The sequence below is a fragment of the Mus musculus genome, chromosome 1, assembly GCF_000001635.26.
Source record: "Mus musculus strain C57BL/6J chromosome 1, GRCm38.p6 C57BL/6J".
Lineage (NCBI taxonomy): Eukaryota > Metazoa > Chordata > Mammalia > Rodentia > Muridae > Mus > Mus musculus.
Window position 1 is genome coordinate 90,758,540 of NC_000067.6, and position 21,972 is coordinate 90,780,511.

General features: G+C 45.1%; 1 protein-coding gene and 1 long non-coding RNA gene across 7 annotated transcripts in view; both read right to left on the minus strand.

Moving 5' to 3' along the window:
• Positions 1-222: 222 nt before the first annotated feature.
• Gm41918 lies at positions 223-5,475 on the minus strand. The gene is made up of 2 exons (XR_878401.1): positions 3,814-5,475; positions 223-1,923 (listed from the first exon to the last, which is right to left on the minus strand). It is a non-coding gene; the product is annotated as a predicted gene, 41918 (long non-coding RNA).
• Positions 5,476-8,320: 2,845 nt separating this feature from the next.
• The window catches only part of Col6a3 (collagen, type VI, alpha 3), a 77,142-nt gene continuing 63,490 nt past the window's right edge, over positions 8,321-21,972 (minus strand). For all 6 annotated transcript variants that reach the window (XM_030245436.1, XM_030245437.1, XM_030245438.1 and 3 more), the window contains 8 exons: positions 21,449-21,545; positions 20,217-20,915; positions 18,902-19,004; positions 16,992-17,746; positions 14,898-15,161; positions 14,413-14,511; positions 9,785-9,949; positions 8,321-9,066 (listed from right to left, as the gene is read on the minus strand). In XM_030245436.1, the coding sequence (XP_030101296.1) occupies positions 9,053-9,066; positions 9,785-9,949; positions 14,413-14,511; positions 14,898-15,161; positions 16,992-17,746; positions 18,902-19,004; positions 20,217-20,915; positions 21,449-21,545 (2,196 nt within the window). In that variant the 3' untranslated portion in view covers positions 8,321-9,052. The remainder of the gene's footprint in view (positions 9,067-9,784; positions 9,950-14,412; positions 14,512-14,897; positions 15,162-16,991; positions 17,747-18,901; positions 19,005-20,216; positions 20,916-21,448; positions 21,546-21,972) is intronic.

The window sequence follows — 21,972 nt, forward strand, 5'->3', positions numbered from 1 at the left end:
GCTGTGATGATTTGTGTGTGACATCATAGCTGGGTGAACTGGGCCACTCTGACATTCCGAATAATCATCCGCACAGCTAAACTAAAAGCTTCCACTGAAGAACTTTACCCATGATGCTGTGTGTGAAGCATCTGTGGCCATGCCACACCAGCTTCTAGGACAGTTCATGGCTTCTGTGCCTTAGCCCAGTAGACATCATTTTCTTTTAGAAAGAGAATCCAACACAGGAAATGCTCTTTATTGCCAAGTCAGAAGCTGCCCCATAGAGACAGAGGGGACACTAGTGTCGTGAACATGTCAGGGATCAAGAAAAGACACAACACTCATGCAGTCTAGTGAAGAACAGTCCCAGGGAGTGAAGAATTACAAGAAGTCGGGGATCAGGAGGAGTGCTGCAGCTCCCCTCAAACTCTCCCAGGTCTAACCAACACAAATAATCCCACAAATGTCTTGAATCTATCTGCTGTGTGGGAACTTGTGTAGCTCTGCATCTGTTGGATCAGAATGAAGCCAGAGCTACCACACTGGTGTTTCATCAGGTGTCACTATCGGCTTCTCTGAATTTCTGCAGTGACCTGATGACTGTCTGTGACTGTGCAGTCCTGGCATTATGTGACCCATACATGGCCACCCAAGCGTCTTTCACTGTCCGTGGGCTTTCCATGCTGCTTGACAGATCACATTTCAATGAGCAAAGCCAGTCTTCTTGTACCACCCAATGAAGCCTGCAACCTTTCCACCATGGACCTAACCAGTCTTGCTACTCCTTTGAGGATCCTCCATCTTGGATTTCCTGCTGTGAAGAACACTGACCCTACATTTCCTTCTTGTCTGCCTCCTTTACTTCCTTCAGTATTTAATCAGTCACTTCAGTGAGTCCTACAGAGATCTGATGATGTAGAGATGACATCACAACCCGGCTGCCACTCTGTCCCTTTCCACACACAGTCCCCACAGTTATCCACCCCACCCCCACAGCAGCTCATAATTGCTCATCCTCATACATTTCAGGGGAGGGATCCAAGGTTCATGTGTTCACCCATTTATCCTCCAAGCCCTCAATAGCACACAGAATCAGCACTGTGCCTTTTGAATTGATTGTAGCATCTGTCAACTGTCTTTATCTGGCCAAACATCTCTATGGGTAGGAAGTTCCACACAAACTTCAAATCTCGGGTAGATGAGTCCACCACTCTACTTTGGAATGTGCACTAGATGCAAAGCAAGTTTGGTATAGATACACAGAAGAAGTCAGCTGCTGGTTAAGGGAGGCCACTTATAGTACACAAGGAGTTTTGTGGCAAAGAGATTCTCCTTCCAGCAGACTACATCTCTGCACATTCCAGGGTATAGATGGACAGTATAGATAGTCAGGGTTTCCCTCCCATGAGAATACCAGGGCCCAACTCTATAATAACAGAAGATGAATAATAAAAAAGAAGCCTGCCATAGTGACTACCCTCAGCACTTCCTATGTGCCAGCAATTTATGAAACTATCTGTTTTCTTTGGTTCCATAAGAACTGCATCTCCAGTACCCACCATGCATTTAATGCTTTCAGAAATATGTGGATGGATTGATGGATGGATGGATGGATGGATGATGTGACAGCTTGAATTGTCAACAACCTAGAACTACCTGGGAAGAAAATCTCAGTTGAAGGATTATTTGCATTGGGTTGGTCTGTGGGCGTGTTTATGGAGGATTGTCTTAATTAACTGATGTAGGAAGACATACCCCACTGAGGGCAGCACCATTCCCTAGACATAAGGTCCTTACATGTGTATGAATTAAGCTGAGCACAAATAGTGAACAAGTGGGCAGCCATGCATTCATTTCTTCCTACACATCTTGACTGTAGATGTGATGTAGATAGTTGTTTGAAGCTCCTGCCCTGACTTCCCCACAATCATGGTCTGTAACCTGGAATTATAAGCAGAAAGAAACCCCTTTATCTTCTAGATTGTTTTGTCCGTGTATTTTTATTACAGAGTTAAAAATAAAAGTAGGGCAGGTACATAGCTATGTGTATACACATAGGACACACTATGAGACTATTTAACTAATTGATAAGGACAACATATTTGTTTATTTAAAAGCAGAAAAGAAGAGGGAGTTTGGACAGGTGCTGCAAAATATTGTTTCTGCACATGACAATAGCATTGCACCCATGACTTCCATGCATCTAAAGTTACCTGCATAAGATCTGAACAAGACTGTATGGGTGGGGGTGGGGGTGGGGTTCATGAAGCCCCACCCCTCACTGAAGGACTATTGGCATTTAATGGGAGCTGTGGGGGAAGGTTCATGTTCATGAAAGTGACCAAAATTAAGTTCAGTGAGTCACACATTTTTTAAAAAGTACATCAAAATAAAAGGAGGCTTGTTGAAAAGAATAAAGATTTCAGTGGAAAAGGGAAAGGGTGAGAGAGAATAATGGGGGTGAAAATGACAGAATTTAGTATATATTAATACACATCAAAGAATACAAATAAAAAGAAAAAGTTACCAATCAGTATATATAAATGAATTTCTTATGCATGAAGTATTTAATCTCAATGGATATAAAGCTTTAAAAAAAAGAAAGAAAGAAAAAAGAAATGAAAGAAGCAAGAAAAACTCAGGAGTCAATATGGCTCCCAGGAAGCAAAATGGCCACCATGAAACAATATGGCTTCCAGAAAACAAGATGGGAAAATGGAAGCTGCTTACAATTTGTGGGCTCATTGTTCTCAGAAGAGCAGTGCTTCATCCAGGGTCAGGACTACATTTGCTTGTACAGACAGTAACAAACCCCAAGTGAGTCTTGAGGCAGTTGTTGGGAAATAAGCACTTCAGCAATGACGAAGCCTGCCATAGAGCTGCTAGATAGAGTCAAACCATAGGCTTGGTAGTGGCTGCTCTTCTTCTCTCAAAATGCCTTTCACAAGATGGTCATTTGTCAAGAATGCATGTCAGAAACAGATTTAAGATAGCATGTCTGGCTGCGTTGGTGTACTATCTTCCTTCAGAAGTAGCAAGGAAGAAGAAAGAGGGTCTGTGGTCAAGTAAACATATCTGAGAGAAATTGTGCCTAAGCCCTGACTACCTCCATCAGAGGTCATCGATCCTGTTACAGAATAAAACTGGTTGTTGACTCATACCAAATGTGGTGATTTGAATAGGTATGGCCCTCACAGACTCAACTTTTCAAATGTATGGCAATAAGGAGCGGCACTATTAGGAGGTGTGGCCTTGTTGGAGTAGTGTGACCCTGTTGGAGGAAGTGTATCACTGCGGGGACAGGCTTCGCGGTCTTCTATATTTGAGCTATGCTTGGGAACACAGTCTCCTCCTTGATGTCTGCAGATCAAGATGTAGAACTCTCAGCTCCTTCTCCTGCACCAAGCCTGCCTGCATGCCACCATGCTTCCCACCATAATGATAAAGGACTAAGTATCTGAAACTGTAAGCTAGGCCTGATGAATTATTTTTCTTTATAAGAGTTGCCATGGTCATGGTGTTTCTTCAGAGCAATAAAACCCAAACTAAGATACCAGGTAACATGGAATCTTTTAAATGGGAAGAGAAAGTGCTCTACATGGTAGGGACATTGCTTGAACCAATTCTTCTGTGACCGTAGCTGAACCTCTTGAAAGTGGGGACTTGGCAGGCATGGTGGCATACACCTTTAATCCCAGCACTCAGGAGGCAGAGACAGGCAGATTTCTGAGTTCGAGGCCAGCCTGGTCTACAAAGTGAGTTCCAGGACAGCCAGGGCTACACAGAGAAACCCTGTCTCAAAAAAAAAAAAAAAAAAAAGTGGGGACTTACCCCTTTGTAGAGATGCTCTTGGGAGCATGGAAGCCCAGGATTAGAATGGCCAGCCCACTCAGCCGACCACATGAATGTCTGTGATCTGCTATTCTAACTCTGGAGAAGTGGTGGGTGTGATATTCCCAGAAACCTTAAGCAGCCCAGATACAGGTACAGAAAGGCAGCACATAGCCGCAGTGAACCAAATCAGAGCGAAGGGGCAAATATGCTGGCAACAGCAGATAGGAAGATCAGAGAGGGCTTCTTTCTGCAAGAGAAGAGAATGACTCTTTAGCTAATGGATGCCACCAGTTTATATGTAGCTTACCTGGAACAGACCCTTCAGGGATATCAGAAACATAGGAGTCCCTTCCACTGGTCCCACCCTGTACTCTATAGACACTATATGTACCTACAGGTCTTTTCCAGAACACTACACACAGGCCCAGTGATCAGTCAGCATACATTCAGGAACAACCAGTGGGCTCATTCTCTAGGACAGATGCACAGCTACCCCTGGAAATCAGTGCAAAATACCCCTGCTTCTTCACAGCTAGGCTGCAAGGTCCACAAACTACAGAGCTTCTCAGAATTCCCCATGTACATTCAAACCCTTGATCACAGTGGGAGCTATCTACCACCTTTTAATCCTAGTCTCACCTCTGTCTCACTTCAGACTCCCCGACTTCCCTTGTGGTTCCCTTCATCTTTCAAAGAACTGACTCACAATTAACACGCTGGGGCTGCTTTGGAGAGACCCAAACAATACCCCCACCCAAATAACCATTTTAGGTCCATGCCATATAAATCAAGAAGGAAGATCAAGAGCTCATCCCACTGCTAGGGTCCAGAGTTCTCTGCTCCTGAGTCCTTTCGGGGCTGATGTCAGGTGTCTGGCAGTCTCACTTTTTGCAGGGCCATCAGCCACCAAGGCTCCAGATCAGAGAACTGAACTGAGCCTACCACGGTCACTGCTGAGACAGAAGAGGATGGGGAAAGAAGGTCCTAGTGATCTTGGAAAAACAAAGCAGGACTTCTGCAAGAAGACATATGCCTCCCCCATATTCTGTCAAGAAAGGAGGGGCATTCTGCTGATCCTTCCTCAAAGTCAAGAGGACTGTGGGAAAAGTCTGCTAATTAAGGCCAAAGTTCACCGATGGCCTCAGCTCTGTACAATATGGGGGACTCCTTTCATTAGCGAATTTTCCTCTTCTTTAAACTTGTTCGAGGAATTCTAAGCCCCATACATGCCTCTACCTGAGGAATGTAACATAGCCTCAATTAGTTTACAGGATCAATTTCCTTTCTCCCAATAAGAGCCTGTTCAGCCAGTACCTGAAATTCAGGAAATGCTTTCCCATGCTGAGGCATTCCAGGTACCCTAAGTCCCCAGCCAATGACCTTTGACCATCCTGAATGTCCCTGCCCTCAGTCCTTCAAAACTTTATAAGCCTTCAATCACCCTAGGTGAAGTTCATCTGCCTACTGACTTTGGGTCTTGGTGTGGTTTATCCACCATACATACTCACAGGGCTTTCAAATATATACACTCCCACTCTGCCTTCCTCTCTCCTCCCTTCTCAATGTCTCTGCTCCCTTTGCCCTTGTGGAATGTATCGATTGGTGATCCACAAGAGTGGGCAGACCCACAGAGGATAGTCAAAGTTATATAGGTAGGAATGAGCCATTCCTCCCCCCCCCCGCCCCCACCTCTGAGTCACCAAATGGTCTCCACTCTCCACTGACCACGTGCCCAGCCTCTTTTCTTTCTCAAGGGATGTTATAGTGATTAAATTCAAAGATGGAATGTCACTTTATGTGGCAACATCACAGGAGTTTTCTATAGATTGAGTAACCCTAGAAAGGTATAGGGCTTGAGCTAACTTTCTTAACCCTCTGGCGATGCTCCACCAGAGGGTGACCTGTCTGGTAAAGAGCCCCAGCATTGAGAGCCTGTGGGTGACATTGCCTTACACAGAGATGCAGAAGAGAAAAAGGAACTTCTTCCCCAAGCTAGTCCTCTAGAGAGCCAGTATATGCCTCACAAAGGAGTTGTCAGGGGAAACCTGTCACAGACATGAGCCAGGAACAACAGCAACTGACAGACACCAGCTAACATCTCCCATTTAGACTCCAGGAAGCAGCCCACTATGACACTCAAAGAGGCACTGGGATGTCAGATTTCACTCAAATTCCACCCACAGCCAGGAGTTGAGCCTTTGCTGGGGAGCAAAGCCTAGATGAGGCTAAGACAGAAAGCTTTATCTAGGATGATATTTAACCTCGAAAATGAATAAAAGATTCTGGTTTTAAGACTCCGTAGTGATCATTTCAGGCACCAATCATGACAAAGGAACAGTGGGACTTGCTGTGGTCTGATATGTGGAGCCACTGTCTAGCAATAAGGAAAGAGCAGCACCCAGAGATGTGAGCAGACACTGGAAGTGATAAGAGGGTGCTGTTGGTTGAAAGGATGGTTCCCTGACCCCAAGTCACTTACGATGTCCTTATTGGATAGCAGGGTGACTGCAGATGTCATTAGTTGAGAGCAGGTCAGACCAGAGGATGGGGAACTTGGTCAAACTTGGTATTCTTATGAGAAGACAGCCATGTGAAGACTGGGGTGCATGGGAAGGAGCCCTGATTATGAAGGAGACTGGTGGGGTGATGTCTGCAAGCTGAGGCATATCCAGGGCTGCAGCAACCTTAAAAGGCAGGAAGAGACTTGGGGAGAGGGAGTCTCTCCTCTGGTTTAAGGCAGAACAGTTCTACTGATGTCTTGGTTTAGACTCTGTCTTAAGATTTCTATTGCTGTGGTAAAACACTATGACCAAAGCAACTTGGAGAGGAAAGGGTTTATTTGGCTTACACTTCCACATCACTGTTCATCATTGAAGGAAGCCGGGACAGGAACTCAAACAGGGCAGGATCCTGGAGGCATAAGCTAATGCCGGGGCCATAGAGGGATGCTGCTTATTGGCTTGCTCCCTATGGCTTGCTCAGCCTGCTTTCTTGGAGAACCTAGGACCATCAGGACACAATAGAACTGGCCCTCCCCATCAATCACTAATTTAAAATGCCTTACAGGCTTGCCTAAAACCTGATCTTATGGAGGCATTTTTTTTTTAAATTGAGGTTCCCCTCTTCTCAAATGACTTTAGCTCATATTAAATTGACATAAAATCATCCAACATAGACTTCCAGACCACCTGATTGTGAGGGCTTTTGAAACATCCCCAAAGCTTTGCAAATCCCCTAAAAGCACCCTGACAATCAGGTGCCATCTAGACACAAGCTATAGGTGAACTCAAGTCCCCCAATGTTTTGAACCATGAAGCCCTCAGTCCTTCCCAAGACCAATATTACTTATCAGCAGAACTCTCCCTCTCCCAAGCCACCCTTCATGTCTACATAGTGACATCAGCACAGAGCTTAGTTCTAAACTGTCTGCCCACTCTGATAACGTAGAACTCCCTTTTGAGAATCTGATGGGTATTCTGAGAATGGCCCTTGAGGCTAGTGTCTCCCCTGACTTCCCAGGTTCTGCACACCCCATTGTCCCTCTTTTCTCCATCCTCCCTACAGATCCACTAGCAAATCTACCCTCAATCTTACGTTCATAAGTCTGCTCACACCTAAGATCCTACCTGAGTCTTACCACCAGCACCTGTCAGAGCAGAAGCATTCTGTCCAAAAACAAAACAAACAAAAAAACCCCACAGTTTCTTTTCCAATGAGAATATGTTTTGTGTATCTGATTTGTAGTGTTGTTGTTTATGACAGTGGTGGCTATAGTGTGTGTGTGTGTGTGTGTGTGTGTGTGTGTGTGTGTGTGTGTGTGTGTGTGTGTGTGTGTGTGCAAAAGGAGGGGTGGGGAGGAGATGAAGATTGCTTGATTTTATTCTAGAAATATTTTGCTTGCAGGTATGTCTATATACTATGTGCATTCCTAGTGTCATCAGAGACCAGAAAAAAGTGTTAGACTCCATTCCCTCAAACTGAAGTTACCAATGATTGTGAGTGTCCATGTGCTCTTAACCACTGAACCACCTCTCTAGCCCCAAGAGAAAGGCTTCAGATGAAAGGGGGAACACGGTAACAGCAAAGTATATTTTGTCCTAGAGATTCCAGAGAAGTAGTGAAGTCAAAGAGAGCCATCCCCATCTCATCTATTGTTCAATAGGAACAATCTAGTCCCTAGGTTAAAAAATAATCACTGTAAAGAGGCCAGAAGCTGAGGCTCTGGGGTCAAGCAAGAGTCAGAAGTGAGGACAGGCATCCTCTCTTGAGTCTCAAACGATCCAGGGCTCTCTAGAAAGAGGACAGTGATCCTGGCCCTGATGTGTAGTATCTCCTGGATCTTCCACAGAAGGGCCAACTCTACCAGCCTCCCAGAACACAGTCCCATAGGGTTTTCTGACCCTTTCAGTGAAACCCAAGTCTGGGCCTGAGCCAAACTTCCTTGGCCATGGGGAAATCCTGACAGTGGACACTACAGAAAGAAGAGAACCAAGACCACCAAAACTCATGGCACATTCAATATACTTTATTTAAAAGTTTCTTTGTATAAATTTCCTAAAAATTTTAAACATTGAATTTCACCTCCAAGCTCCAAGACAACAACATTGAAAAACAACCCGCCTTAGAGGACCACCAAAGAGATTCTCGATTATGACTTTCTTTGAATTTTCTAATGGAGGCATTTGTCCCAGCAATGCACACAGGAAAGAGGTCTGATTTCTTCTAATTAGATCATTTGTCAGAGGATTTAGAAGAATATTGATCGAAGTCTAATCCAGAAAACTGGGACCATGAGAAGGTTAGACTCTTGTTTCTCCATCTAAGCCGTGCAACTACAGAGGAATGAACCAAGCAGAAATGTACAGAGTAGCTGTGACGTCCAGGCTATGTTCTAGGCACAGGGTTTGCCTGGCACAGGCGTAGCGTGGAACTCCAGAGGGAAATTGAATTTATAGGAATGTTCACATAAACACCAGCAGTGGCTAGCTATAACCCAAGGGTCCAAGTATACGGTAGAACTGCCTGGAGACGGAGAGCAGGGTCCATAGACACATTTAGCACCATATTGACAGGTCACGTGCAGAGGGTTTCCTCCCGAGGTTGAGTGTCAATCAAAGCATGAAAAGGCACCGTGCTGAGGCATCTACCCAGGGCTTCTATAGAAACGAGTTAGAAATGGCTGCCTCCTCCTTCTCCCAGAGGTACGTGTTGCCTGAAGGCCATGCTTAGGCTCTTGTCAAACTGTTAACTCTGGGTATGGAGAGCATTGAGTGTGGAGAGAAGGAGAGAAGAGTGGAGGGAGAAGACAGAGGAAGAAGAAAAGAAGAGAGGTCAGTAAACATAAAATATACTATATTTATCATAGCATGATCCCACAGCCTCCAGTCTGTACCCTTTCCTCACTGGTTCCTGTGGTCCTTGTGGCTTCAGGTTTGGGCCGTGTGGAATCTGAACTCTGAGCCATTACTAATTGAATTGCTCACTATGATAGAGAGACTTGGATAGCCTTGGTGTCAGCATTACTGTTTATAGGAAGCAAAGCTATTTTAAAATGAATATATATAAGTGTTTATCATTGGTCTTCTGTTGTTGATCATTATTCTATTCAACAATCATGTGTACTGTGACACTTCTAAAGTGACAAGGATGTGCTAATGTTCCTGATGTGCTTGGTTGGCTCTGGGTTTCCCAACCACCAAAGATACACATATGCTTTCAAGAAACAAATCAGTCATTCCAATCACTAACTTCCTGTGGCTTTTTTTTTTTCATGTGTGTGTAAAATTAAAAATTTTATCTTTTTAATGGTTCACTGGTCCATCTTATCTGAGGATTTGATTTAACTGTTTTCAGGTTTTCCATAACCATTGTAATTCAGGCATTTCTCAGCAGTGAGGCCATTAACCCTGATCTCTCCTCTTTATGCATAATAGAAAAATAAAACCCAAGAGAGGGAGGGGCCACTTACCAGGACTACACATCTTTTCACATTCTTCCTGGGAGTGGAATCTGTTCTCGTTGCCTCCACAACCTCCATACCAGAATCTCTTGCAACTTTTGCTCTCTAGGTCATAGTGCCATAGTAACTTGAAGTCCACACAAGTCCCAGCATCTCTGGACAGCTTACATATATCTACAGGAGCAAGAGGAGAAAGGAGCATCAGTAGGTTTGTGCCAACGCCTCAGCCTCCAGACTCCATATTGGAGTCTGTGGTTGGATCTCAATGCTACTGTAGAGAAGAATTTCCTGGTGGGAAGGTTTTAACCTACCCGAGCCTCTGTTTCTTCATTATTAAACTGACATAGCAGTCAGTCACAGGTTTGCAAAGAATAAACAAAAAGTACAGCAAGAATCTCAACTATTAGCTGTCACTGAATAACAAAAATAAAATGACTAACTTCTCCCCATTTCAATTTTGAGGTCATCTGCTCTCCAGTTCTTTCTGTCTACACTGTCCAGACCATGGACTTTCATACTCCTTGGTAAATAGCATTAAATTCTGTTAGACTATACATTTCAAGAAGATAAGTAGATTGAAAATGTATGTAAATTGTAATTGAGTATTCTTTTTTGAAAAAAAGTAAATAAAAATAAAAGTAAATATATACACTTTATTGTTTATGCTTGTGTTCTATGTCAGTTCCCCTAGAGCTAGAGTCAGAGGCAGTTGTGAGCAGCCTAACATGGGTGCTAGCACTGACCTCTGACCCCTGCAAGATCAGCAACCACTCTTAACCACCAGGCCTTCTCGCCAGGCCTTCAACAGATGTTCATCGTGTTAAGTGTGTGTGCAGATACAGTATAGCCGACTACTTTTCTTCCCTCTCACATAAAACTAAGATGGAGAAGAAGCTCCTCAGGCCGCAGAAATGCCCCAGGGCAAGACTTTGTGGGGGCCAGAAGCTTGGTTTGTCTCCAGTTAAGGAAGTTCAGGGTTTGAATGCACACGCCTGCTGGAGCCCAGTTGCAAAATAAGGCTGGGTCCCCTAGATGCCTACAGAGGTAAATTGACAGTTTGAGAACAGCAAGACTTCTGTTTACAGAACTTTCTGGCAAACGCTGGAGTTTGCTGGGAAAGACGTGTGCATGTAAAATGTTTTAATCTAGAAGTCTGAAAGTCTAAGCCTTCTTTCAACAAAGGCTCAGGATCAGATAATCTGCACGTTTGTGGGAGTGGCTACCAACCTGACTCAAGGCTCTCCCTCACAAAGCGCCCTCCTTGCTTTCCTCGAGTAAGACAATACTGAAGGACTTGTTCAGTCGTTGCTAAGTGGCTTTAATAGACAGTAACCTTACTACTTAAAAGTGGCTGCATTGTAATATTTGAGAGCTAAGGGAAGCAAAGGGTAAAGTGGAGATTTTAAGGAAGGTTTGCTTTGCTTGGTTTTCAAAATACAAATTCTAACCATTTCAAACGTAATGCTGCAAAGTCTAGAGCCTTGAAAGGCAAGGTGTGGATGCTGTTGGAGGTCTACCAGCAGAATCAACCTTCACCTCGAGGCAGGGTCTTCTGGAAGCACAGTTCTCTAGCAAAAGGACACGCTTGAGCTGGGAGACATGGAGTCAGACTCCTCTGCCCTTGTCGGGCTTTGTCAAGAAGACACAGACATTCACCTGCATCCTCAGACTACCTCACCACCATCAGTGGGAAGGAGACAGATTTTAGATTCACCCGCAAACAAATGCTCTGCGGCCTTGACAGGAACGTGGGTCCCCGTTACAAACAAAACCCAAATCTCCCCTCTTTGTCAGACAGTGTTACATGTCTGTGGAGAAAATCCTTCCCTGATTCTGGAAGCAGCAACTCCACATTTAAAAACAGAACAGCCTGACCCAGATTAGTGTTTAAAGATTATGTTGTTTACGCTAACTAAACACTGTTTATACAGTCTCAGCCTTCAGCGGCACACATAAAGAAACCAACTTATCCCTGAATCTTGCTGTCTAGGAGTTCCTCCAAGTCTCTCAATGAAACAAGAGTTTGCTGGAAATTTTACATTTTCCATACTCAGAGACGAAAGCTAGGAAGAGGGAATCAGATTAAACACACAGCTTTCTGTGTCTTTGAAGTGAATGTATTCTGGGTCTTCTTTGGCTGGTGTTTGGTTTTGGGGGTTTTTTTCCCCTAATTTTACTTGTTATTGTGCATGGGAACATGACAGGAGAGGGGTGGGCCGTGGCATGAGTTTGGCAGTCAAAGGCAAATGTTGTGAAGTTGATTCTCTCTTTCCGCATTTACAGGGGCTCTGGGGTTCAAACTTGGGTTCTCAAGCTTACACCCTTGGTGCTTTACCCACTGAGCAATCTCCCTGACCCTGTGACAGTATCTTGAAGGAAAATCCAAGAAAACCCCAGCCACAGAGATGTGGCTTTCTTTTGAGGTCAGCATTCATGTTGGGGCATCCTTACCATGGTGGCTTAAGAATAGACCAGAATAGACTGTGAGCTGCAGGGTAGAACCAGGCAGGAGACAAAAGTCTGTCTGTAGTCTTTGGTGTGGACAGCAGAAACTGATGAGCAGTGGCGTCTCCTCCCCCGCCTCCTCTACCTCCTCCCCTTCCTCCCTCCTCCCTCTTCTTCCTCCTTCCTCTTCTCCTCCTTCCTCTTCCCCCTCCTCCTCTCCCTCCTCCCCCTCCCCCAACCAACTCTCACTTCACCCACCTACTTCACTTTTCCAGTTTGCATTTACACCATAGCATTAAATTTCTTCAAGGCTTTTTATAGAATCTCTCAGCAGTTGTAGTTAATTACCACCACCTGTATGGAGCCCCACCTCCCTCAGTCCCAAAAATTTCTATTGGAAAAACTCCCTATTCTTCTGCTAGCCTTTCACAGGAAAGGCTAGAGACATTGGACACCATGCAGTCGCTTGCTGTTAAATGACAATGGTAGTAGCTCTTCCGTCTAGTACAGTTACAAAGGCAGTTACAAAGGCTGCTTATGAATGATGACTCAGAAAGAAAGCACGTATTGAGAGGCATCCTGTTCCTCCTGACTGGCCAGAAGGCATCAGACAATCTCCATGCTAAGCAGGGGCTTGCACTCTGAGGACTATGAAACAGTACCATAACTAAAGTCTCACAGGATTTTGAGTTCTCATGTCAGTTAATGGCGCCTTTGGTGCCTAAGTCAAACAAATTGATCACTGTGTAGTCACTTCCTCAAAGCTAGTTAGCCAAGCCTCCATTCTGCTAAATGAAAGTGTTATGTGAATGTGAATGGCTCCCATTGGCTCAAATATTTGAACATGTGTTTGGTCCCTGGTCTGGCTAGTTTTGGGACAACTTGACACAAGCTGAAGTCATCTGAGAGGAGGGAACTGCAAGTAAGAAAATGCCGCTATAAGATTGGGTTGTAGGCAGGCCTGTAGGGCATTTTCTTAATTAGTGATTGATGGTGGAGGGCAATCCCATTATAGGTGGTGCCATCCCTGGGCTGGTGGTTCTGGGTTCTATAAGAAAGCAGGCTGAGCAAGCCATGCATAGGGAGCAAGCCATTAAGCAGTACTTCTCCCTGGTCTCTGCATCAGCTCTTGACTCCAGGTTCCTGCCCTGTTTGAGTTCCTGTCCCGACTTCCTTTGGTGATGAACAGTGATATGGAAGCGTGAGCCCAATAAAGCCTTTCCTCTCCAAGTTGCTTTGGTCATGGTGTTTCATCACAGCAACAGTAACCCAGCCTAAGACAGTCCCCGGTTGCTCAGGAGAGATTAGGAGGTATGGTCTTGCTGGAGAAGGTGTGTCACGGGTAAGCTTTCAAGCTTTAAAAGCCTTCCATCAGCCCCAATGAGTTCTAAGCCCCTTGTTTGTGGATCATGATAGGATCTCTCTGCTACTCCAGCTGCCTGCAGCCTCCTACCTCTGTTCCATCATCACAGACCCTTATTCCTCTGGAACTGTGACCCCCAAAATAAACTCTTTCTTCTATAAGTTGCCTTGGTCATGACCAAGTGACCACATGACAAGAACATGTCATAGCAATAGAAAAGCAACTTATATAGAGGGAGGGAGGGTTACAGGTTCTCAGACTTGTATCCCAAAAACAGCAATCTTTCCTGTCACTAACAGACACACTCTGTGCTCAGGTATCCAGGAAAGTGGAATACAAGACCAAGCCTAGATGTGGCATTTTGAGAACTGAAAATATATCTGAATCCACATGTTCTGCAGGATCCAGTCTGGTTACCTTGGGTCTCCTAAGCAGTGTCTTATAGATGACTCGGTAAGTGAATGAAACTTTATTCTTTGCAGCACTACAGACCACAAGTCAACCCTAGCCAGTTTCAACATAACACAGAGGAAGTGACTGGTGGAGCCGTGCATAATAGCCATGGGCTCAGAAGCAGCTCCAGCCAGCTTCTTCTAACACTATGGTGACAAGCTTGGTTCCTCTGCTTTTGAAACCAAGACCATGTAGAGTGAGATGAAACCCAGCAGCTGAGGACCCCTTTGGAACTGATCCCATGGAAGTCATGTGATTTAGTCTCAGGCAGGTGGCCTCAATTTCAAAGGGTTTGCAAGCCATTAAGCAGTACTTCTCCCTGGTCTCAGAATGCTTTCTGAAGTCCATTAGGGGACCTAGTACTGCCACGACTTACCTGTTTTAGTGAGAAACAATGGTTCTGTGTTCACCATGAGGTTGATGGTTGAACTGGATGCTCGGTGTGCTGCCTGAAGAGGTGGAGGCTGGGTTTTCTCTATAAGAAAAGAAAATACAACCAACTAGTAGTTGACTCGGAAACTAAAAGTGGCAACAGAGATCCTACTATCTTCCTCGCCAGGATCCAGGTCCCCATTTCCCACATGCCACCTAGACATGATAGGCTAAGGCAGAGCAAATCTGGTCTCCCCCTTAAAGGGTCCCAGGAACCAAGAATGAGAGCATATGGCACAGGGAACCCTGTCTCCTATGCTGTTGCTGTGATTTTGATTTTCAGGGTGTAGCCTAAGTACCCAAGATTGATGGATTGTACTTAATTGTGTCTGTGCTTCAGAATGGACTCAAGGCATCATTGTTTTATATCCTGTTTGGTATACCATGTAGAAATCAAGACCCAAGTGCTCTCAAGTTGTCAGTACTTACTCGTATTGAAACTTCCTTGGTAGATGGCCCTGACCTGAGACTGCAGGTAGGAGACCACTACGACATGGTACAGCTGTCCAGCCAGTAGGCCTCCGATGACACGGTCAGTGACAGTGAGGTTTTGTCTCAGAACCAAGGACTGGTCGTGGGCCGAGGTTACAGTGAGGTCATAAAAAAAGGAGCTGGAAGGCTCGGGCCGCTCCCAGTGGAGTCTGGCACTGTTCTCCGTGACTTCAGAGACCTGGACTTCTCGGGACACTCTCGCTGAAAGATCAGAGTGCAGAGTTTATAAAAGTAAAACTCCTCACAACAGGAGCACATGTGGGAGCTTCAGAAGAGATCTGGGAGATGTTGGTGGACGGCTGGCCTGAAGCTCGCCAAGAAAGGGAGCTAGTGTCCCCTTCACCAGTAACATCCTCCACCAGCCTGCCTGGCATGTAAGAGCATAGTGACTCAAACGCATCTTTATTCATCAACAAGGTACATAAGTGACTACCTTCATTTTTTCTATCAAAAATCCCTTGTGAAGAAGATACTTTGAAATGTAAGCTCCAGCATGCTAGTAGGAAGTTACATGTGCAGTACAAGACCAGCTCTAGGATTGCAAACATGAAAAATCATGGTGTTGTAGGCTATGACAAGAACATACTGTCTCAGCTCTCTGTCTGCTCATAGGTAAAGATAATTCCTACTTTTTCATGAGCACATATATTCTAGATTCATCTTCATTTATAGATTATGACATTCTGTAGAATCTTCTTACATCTTCTCAGAAAAGCTAACAATTATACCCCCCTGAGTCTCATTAACTCATCCCCATCCCCCCCCCCCTCCACACACACACATAAAATCAGGAAAGTGCTTTTCTTGGGTCAGAATGAACATGCTGGTCAGCCTCTGAGGGAGAACTGAGTTTCTGAGGTGTCATTTCTCACTTTATTGAACCAACCCCTGATACTGCCACAATACTCAGTGTGAGGCCCCTTTCTGTGACCACATCCCTTTTGGAAAGAAGGAATAGATTAGCACAGGACCAGCTTTGATCTTTCTGAGTCACATTAGAAGGGGAGCAAGTTTAGTTCCAGCAAAAAAGGAAGTATGGAAGGAAGGAAGGAAGGAAGGAAGGAAGGAAGGAAGGAAGGAAGGAAGGAAGAAAGAAAGGAAGGAAGGCAGGCAGGCAGGCAAAGAAAAAAGAAAAGAAGAGAGGGAGGGAGGGAAGGAGGGAGGGAGGAAATAAGGGAAGGAGGGAGGGAGGGAGAGAGAAAAAGACTCCACTCTGCTGCCTAACCAGAACAAAATGGCAAGCTTCTCCTTTCTCTCTCACTCGGAGTCAGGAGCACTCAACGCATAGCCCACATTCTACAATGCAACCAAGGATACCTGTGGGTATGGCCCAACATAAAATCATAAGCTTACTTAAAATATTTCAAAACATTTCTTGTATGGCTCTATTACAGGGTTCTTGAGGTTGAACTTTATAGATGAGAGCATCATAGGACCTCGTCAGCTGCCCATGGATGGTGAGGCCATGGGACCCAGAGAAGAGCCTACTATGCTGCCATGTGATTTCTAAACACCTATCTTTATACCCACAGATAAGCATAGCTTTCACCCCTCATCAAAGATGCTTCTTTTTGCAGCAGAAACAATTCATCACAGTGAGAAAATTGGGAGAACAACTGACCATGGAGTGTCCTGCTCTAGTTGATAACATCTAAAACACAGCCTCTGTTCCTAAGGCTCAGGGAATACCATGGAAGATAGGGACAGAAATATTGAAGAGCCAGAGAACCAGGATGGGGCTCTACAGCAGAGAAGCTACAGCCAGGGAAGCAGGGCTGAACGTACAGGAAGCATCAGTCTTCCTCAGGACCCCAGCATCCTTGAGAGGTTGTACAAGGGAAAACTGCTTCACGATGCAGAGAAAAGCAATATGTGGACAACCCTATGTCTGGCTAGCATCTTCTAAGGTCTATTATGTAACTATGCCCACCTTGGGTCATCAGCCTACCCTGTAGACCAGCTTCCAGGGCCATGTCCTTGGAGTATTAAATGCAGGCATAAAAGATGGTGTCTCTAAGCAGGCTTTCTTACCCAAGGGCTTAGTAGTGGCTGGCTTGGTGGCAGCTGGTTTGGCCTGTTGCCTGGGGGCCTCTGGCTTGGTAGCAACTGGCCTTATGGCAGCAGCAAGGGGTCTCGTTGCTGCAGGCTTCGCTGCAGCAGGCTTCGCTGCTAATGCAGGTCTGGCTGTGGCTGTGGCTGTGTTCGTGGCCACAGGTTTGGCTGCCACAGGCTTGTTGGCAGAGGCTGGTTTCACAGCGGCTGATTTAGTAAGGACTGGCTGAGCAGGCATTGGTTGAGCAGCGGCTGGCTGAGCAGGGACTGCTGGCTTAGCAGGGACTGGCTTAGCAGCAGCTGGCTGAGGAGGGGCTGGCTGAGCAGGGACTGCTGGCTTAGCAGGGACTGGCTTAGCAGCAGCTGGCTGAGGAGGGGCTGGCTGAGCAGGGACTGCTGGCTTAGCAGGGACTGGCTTAGCAGCAGCTGGCTGAGGAGGGGCTGGCTTAGCGGGGGCTGGTCTTACAGAAGCTGTCTGGGCAGGGGCTGGCTGAACATGGACTGGCTGAGGAGGCACCAACTTAGCAGAAGCTGGCTTAGCAGGGGCTGGCCTTGCTTGGGCTGGTTTTGCGGGGTCTGGCTTAGCAAGAACTGGCTGAGCAGGGGCTGGCCTCGCTGGGGCTGGCTTAGCAGGTGGCAGGTTTACAATTGCTGTTGGTTTGGTCGTTGTCACTGGCTTCATTGTGGTCACAACTTTGGATGTAAGACTTGAATTAGCAGTATGTGGAGGGTTTCTGTTAAAAACAAATCAAACATTACCTATAGCCATACTTTTGCATGCTATAGAGTCATAACCCTATGATCTACAGGGAACTTGCTGTTTAACAGCATGAAGGTGCTGGTTTCTATAAACCTTCTATAATGTTACATATACTATAGCTCTTACTTTCAGAGTCTGCCTCTAAGAAAATATTGCACAGAATATTAAAATAGAATTATTTGAAATAATTACATTAATTATTCATAAATCTGTTACCCCATTTTCAATGGAAAAGAAAAGGTGCTAAGTAAAAGGGAAAAGAATAAATATTTAACAATGTTTTAATTTAAACAATCAACTGAGTTGTATGCAACAAAATCAGTATTATTTGCTTGCACTATCAAGTATCTACTTATTAGGTGAGGTGGGTGGCTCACACTTGTAATCCTAACACATTGGAAAGATGAGGCAGGAGAATTGCCACGAGTTTGAGACCAGCCTGGGCTACTGAGTAAGGTCTAGGCCAACATGAACTAGTCAGTAAGATCTCAAAAAGACAAAAAGAAAGGATAGAGACAGGGGAAAGGATGTATAATGTAATATAGTCCCCAACTCTGTTCATGCTTGCCACACTTCAATCTAGGCTCTGGGCATATTTGACCCATAAAATGTGGTTTAAAATGACAATGTGCTAGGCCTGGCTTATGTCTCAAGAGAACTTATATTTAGTCCTTTTCTAATGAAAACCCTCCTGATCAACTTGCAAACAAGCCCAGGCTATGCCACTGGAAGATAAGAAATCATGTAGAGCAGAGATGAATCTTCCCACTAAGACCAGGTTAGACCAGCCTGTCTGTAGCTGAGAAATTTATCATCATCAACATAAAGGAGGCTGGGAGACAGACAGACAGACAGACAGACAGACAGACAGACCACCCAGCTAAACCCAGTCAGAAATTTCTAACCCACAGGATTGCAAATTATTCTTGTTTTAAGTTACTAAATTCTGGGTACTTCATTATGTAACAAAGCTAACCAATACAAAAGAATGTTTAAGAACTCACACTATTTTAGGGAATTCATATTTCTATATTTCAATATCTCAATCCATGAAGCTAGGGATTGGCTGGAGAGCCTCTACAGCTACTCTCGTGCTATGATATTTGGTTTGACAATCATAACTACTTACATCTGTTTGTGACCAAACTTCACGCCATTCTTCACTGGTTGGTCCCCTTGGAACCAATCACACTGTTTCCTGAGATCTGGAGGCAGGTAAAATGCATTTTCACCTAGAGAGGGGAAAAAAAAAATCAAACTTCATGTGAATCATATGGAAATTAAAATCAGTTTGATTAGTTAGTTGCATAACTACTTGGATGATTCATTTAAAGGTAACATGTCCTCAATGTGGAAGAGCAGACCAGGCTAGGATGAAACTTTATGTAGATAGTAGGACAGTTTCCAGACACTCGCTGAACATCGAATTACAATCCAGTTATGTTCAAGGTTCTCCGAATGCTTTCTGGGATACACTCTAGCTTAATCCTCCTAAGGCAGAAGCATGGATCCCTGGGTAAAGCTGAGGCTCCCCTTTCCTTCACATCTTCTCCTAAATCTTTTGCAGGACAGACTTTCATGATGTGAATAGTGTGTTGTTCGTGGTCCTCAGCTTTCTGCTGAGCGATGACTACTCAGCATGGGCATGCTGTCTTACAATGACGACTCAGCATAGACATGCTGTCTTAGGTTTTATAGATCTCCCTTATTTGTTTAATATGTGACCTGAGCTCATTCGCCATGAACTATGTCAGGTCTAAACTATCTCCAGGGAGGATACAGTCTCAAGAGATCACAGGTACAGGGACAAAAGACCCATAAGCTGATTAACAGATGCTCTAAGCCTACAGTCCAAAGGTGGGGACTACTGAAAATTAGTTCCTTGGGTAACTGCAGAGCAGCTGCAGCAGCTTCCCTTCATAAGGGAAGAAGAAATGAAGGTAGGATGAGTTCTGCCCAGAGGCAAGCATGGGTTTGGCAGCAAATCCTAAATCAATGCAACCCCTTCTAAAAGCTTCCCTCAAGCCACCTGACAGGATAGGCTTCCTTATGGCACAACCAGCATACTAGGTCATGCATAGTCATTGTGTGTTTGGTCCACTTGCAAACCTAGTCGTGGACTCTTTGGAAGAGTATCAGTGCCTTATGGATAGAAAGCATCAGACAAACGGGCATAATAAGTGAGCAAAGGAAGACAAGGGATGTGTCTGTGTGTACCTTGTTGACTCTCTAGCTCCTAACTCAAGGCACAGGTTAGGCACATGTATAATTGTGTGTGTGTGTGTGTGTGTGTGTGTGTGTGTGTGTGTGTGTTGGATGAATGAACAAGTCACATCAGCACGAAGATGTATTTTTCTATGACTGTTCACCCAGACTTGTGACCTGAGAGTATGAGCCAGAATAAAGCCATAGGCAGAACACACTATGTGTGGCACAGGACTTACTGCTGACAAAGGATGGGAGCAGCCTCCCAAAGCGCATCAGAGGCTCCTCGTTGAGCTCAGTTGATTTGTCCACAAATTTGAAGAAGACATCATTGGGCTCACTGGCAAAGCTGTAGACCTCCTTGATATTCACCTTCCTGCCAATGCCCAGAACCACAAAGAAGTAACCCTTGCACTTGGCCTGGAGGATGGCTCTCTGGGCCTCCTCCAGCTGCTGCCTCTGCATGTCACCAGTCAACATCAGCACCATAATTTTGAGGTCCCGTGGGTTTGGAGCACTTTCAAAGATGTTCTCTATAGTGTATTCAATGGCATTGCCCAGGCCCATGGTTCCCTGAAGTTGGGTCATCCTCCGGCTAAGGAAATCCAACAGCTTTTCCTTGGCACCATAGTCTGTCAGTGAGAATTCCACCTTCACAGGCGGCACACTGGCATTGTCCACAGACTCGTAGGTTGACTGCTGCACAACAGCCACCCTGGCAAAGTGTTGGGAAGCCTTCGGGTCTGGGCTCAGGTCCAGCTGTCTGATCACATAGCCTATGTATTTCTTCATCTCATTGAACTGGAACAGTGTGGTAGCCTCTGAGCTGTCCAAGATGAAAGCCAGGTCTATGTCCACATCACTGCCTGCTGCCCTCCGGTCCCTGAAGGAAGGCCTCCAGCTGCCGAAGCCACAGGATGGGTCGATATTGCAAATGTCTAGAAAAAAAAATCACAGTGGTCAATTACCATGTGGTCCCAGCAGTGTCCCAATTTTCTGGGACTCAAGTGACTACAATCATCACAGGAGATAGAAACTTCACTGCGGAAAAGGATGCACGCCCAAAATCCATGCACTTGAAAGGGCAGAGGCAGGAGAATCACTAGCTTGAAACAACCTAGGATATATACTTAGACTATGCCTCTCTGCCTTAATTGTGCCCAGATTTCAGTTTTTGTTCCCTCGTTTCACTAAATGAAACTTGTCAATGACTTAAAGTCTTCATAGTGCTCTGTGAGACTAAAACATTCCTGCCACTTGCTATACCTTAAATAAAAGTACTTTAGGGCAAACATGTGGGCTCTAGATTCCAAGATCAGAACTCCCTTGAGTGGTCTTTACATTAGTCAATGCAATGAGCCTTGAGTCTTAACTTAACATTATCACTCTTCATTCAAAAGTCCCTCTGTAGTGACAACTTTGGTGGCTATGGTTAGACAGATCCCCATGCCCAGATAGATGAGCAGCTTACCCAAGCAAACATGGCAGGTAAGGACATTCTTCAGGAAGTCTGTGAGATCCCTCCTTGCAGGCAGAACCAGGGCATGTCCCACTGCTGTGTTATTGATCTGGTTTAGACAAAGGGAGATGTCAGGAGGCATACACACAGAAGGAGCCGTTATGAAAACAGAGTAACAGCAGAACAAAATAAAATGAGATAAACTTGCCCATGGCACAGCGTCTTACTGTTTGGACTCCGGTTGCTCAGATGATTAATTAGACACTAAACAAAGTATCTGGTATGCCTCTGATGAACAGTGGGGGCTAAAATATTATGGTGGTGGTTTTAACAGTGGCAGCAAACACTGATCTGCCCTTTCCCTATCCTCTCCAGGTTAGACAGTGACAAGGCAACCAAGAATATCCCTCTTTGGAGATGAAAACATCTCTCCCATCACAGTGGTGGGCGTGGCATCCATGTAACAAGTAACTGATATGAATGAGCAAGGGGATTCCTTTCTGATCTGTGGTCACATGTGCTTCTGGGTCCCTCAG